General features: G+C 41.3%; 1 protein-coding gene across 1 annotated transcript; it reads left to right on the top strand.

The window, feature by feature from the left end:
• Positions 1-445: 445 nt before the first annotated feature.
• On the top strand, positions 446-1420 carry LOC140877782 (uncharacterized). Its single transcript, XM_073281360.1, has 2 exons — positions 446-934; positions 1019-1420. Exons 1-2 carry the CDS (start codon positions 446-448, stop codon positions 1418-1420), a joined length of 891 nt encoding a protein of 296 aa, XP_073137461.1.
• The last annotated feature ends 953 nt before the right edge of the window (positions 1421-2373 follow it).

The following is a 2373-nucleotide window of genomic DNA, read 5'->3' as shown; positions in this document are numbered from 1 at the left end:
TCAAGCAAGGATACTTGGGCGATTACGTGGATAAGTCTTGCAATGAACAACGAGATAGCAAGAACCACGACGACAACCGTCAGTGCGAACAACGTAAAGAGCGAGGGGACCCGACCAGAGAGAAGTGAATATGCTCACATGAGGCACAATATTTGTCATAACCAGAGGGCCTCCTTGCGGTGATACAAATCATGCTCGGAACAATTTGGCACGTGCAGCCAGAGGATATCATCCATACTCACGCCCAGCCTTCACCCAAACAGTACATGAGATTTCAAGACCAAGTGAAGAGATGTCATTTGGAAATGCAGACTTGGAAACCTCTCGAGATGAACACAACGATTCCCTAATTATTTCCGCCACAATTTCTAACTTTTGGGTGAAAAAGATACTAGTGCACTCCGGAAGTTCAGCAGATATCATTTTTTATGGGACATTCTAGAACATGGGAATAAACAACACAAAAGTAATGCAAGTGAAAACTCCTCTCGTTGGTTTTGCGGAAGAGACAGTTGAAGCAGCAGGGGAACTCACACTACCAATTTCTCTTGGATCATATCCTCGACGAACCACCAAAATGGTGAAATTATTAGTTGTTAAGGCCCTTTTGCGTTACAATGTCATACTTGGACGTCCAACTCTGAATCTGTTTCAAGCAATAGCATCTACGTATCACATGAAATTGAAATTTCCAACTTCTGACGGAATAGGTGAGGCGATCGAAGATAGTCGGCTTGCGAGAGAATGCCATGCATCTATCCTAAGGAACTCTATGGGAATTCGTAGACAGTCAGGTCCTTGTGACAACTCATCTAAAATAAAGAAGCAAAAGCTTGACTATGATAAGGATGGAAACAACATATACCTTATCGAGGGAGAATCGGAAGAGCAAGAGAGAATAGAAGCCACAAAAACCCTCAAATACATTGAGATAGTGCCAGGACATCCAAAGAAAATCCTAAAGATCAGATCAGATTTGTGAGTCGAAGAGTAAAAGGCTTTGACAAAAATTTTGCAGCATAATGTCGATGTCTTTACTTGGGGTTATGAGGCTTTACCAGGTATACCTCCAAAATTAGCACTTCATCATCTTAATGCGGATCAGCGAATGAAACCAGTCGAGCAGAGGAAAAGATTTTTTGGTCCAGACAAAAGAGAACACATTGCTACAGAGGTTGAAAAGCTTTTAACAATGGAATATATCAGACCGATTTCGTACCCAGAATGGCTAGCAAATGTCGTACTGGTTCCAAAACCCGGAGGAAAGTGGCGTCTTTGCATAGATTATACTGATTTAAATAATTCTTGTCCAAAGGATCTTTTTCTGTTGCCTTACATAGATATCTTGGTCGATTCAACTGCAGGTTGCGAGCTGCTTAGCTTCCTTGATGTGTACCAAGTGCACAATCAAATAGTCTAGCCCCCAATGATCAAGAAAAATCATGTTTTATCACTGATCGTGGAATCTATTGCTATGATGTAATGCCCTTTGGACTCAAAAATGTCGGAGCCACATATAAGCGATTGGTGAATAAATGTTTGCAAACTTAATTGGACGAAACATGGAGTTATACATAGATGACATGCTAGTTATGAGCATCCAAGCAAACAAATATGTGGAGGAAGTATCAAATGAAGTTGAACCCCAAAAAGTGCTCTTCCGGCGTGCGAGGTGGAAAGTTTTTGGGTTACCTGGTTTCACAAAAAATAACAAAGACGAATCCCAAAAAGATTAAAGTTGTTCTAGGCATGCAACCCGCACGGAGCGTTAAAGGAATACAGGAGTTGGCTGAAAGAATAACAACCTTAAACCGCTTCATTTCTCGTTCTGCAAACAAAGTTTTGTCATTCTTCAAAATATTACGACAAAAAAAAAAGATTCCAATGTACCAAAGCATGTCAACAAGCGTTTGAAGAGATATCTATCAACACCGCCACTCCTAACCAAACCTCGTGAAGGAGATACTTTGCTACTTTATTTAGAAATATCATCCGAAGCAGTTAGTGATGTACTGGTAGTTGAAGAATGAAGAGAGCACAAATCCGTATATTACCCAAGCCGAACATTGCACGGAGCAAAACTTTGGTACACCAACATAGAAAAGCTAGCATTAGCTTTAGTGACTAGAACAAGAAAGTTACATCCGTACTTCCAATCTCATCAAGTGGTGGTACTGACCAATCATCCACTCAAGCAAGTGCTCGCCGAACCGGAGGCGTCTGGTAGAATGGTTAAATGGGTCGTCGAATTGAGTGAGTATGGAATTGAGTTCCAGCATCGCCCGGCTATTAAAGCGCAAGTTCTTGCAGATTTTATTGTTGAGATGACAACTGCTGACGCAGAATCCTCAGCCTCAACTTGGACACTGTATG

The sequence above is a fragment of the Henckelia pumila genome, chromosome 2 (assembly GCF_033568475.1).
Source record: "Henckelia pumila isolate YLH828 chromosome 2, ASM3356847v2, whole genome shotgun sequence".
NCBI classification, from domain to species: Eukaryota; Viridiplantae; Streptophyta; class Magnoliopsida; order Lamiales; family Gesneriaceae; genus Henckelia; species Henckelia pumila.
This window is presented reverse-complemented; position numbering and strand designations above follow the sequence as displayed.

Bases quoted from the DNA above. Each gene is read 5' to 3' on its own strand.
- LOC140877782 (XM_073281360.1), top strand. From the start codon at position 446: ATGGGAATAAACAACACAAAAGTAATGCAAGTGAAAACTCCTCTCGTT. The intron at 935-1,018 runs GTGCCAGGACAT...AAAATTTTGCAG, and splicing joins CCCTCAAATACATTGAGATA to CATAATGTCGATGTCTTTAC.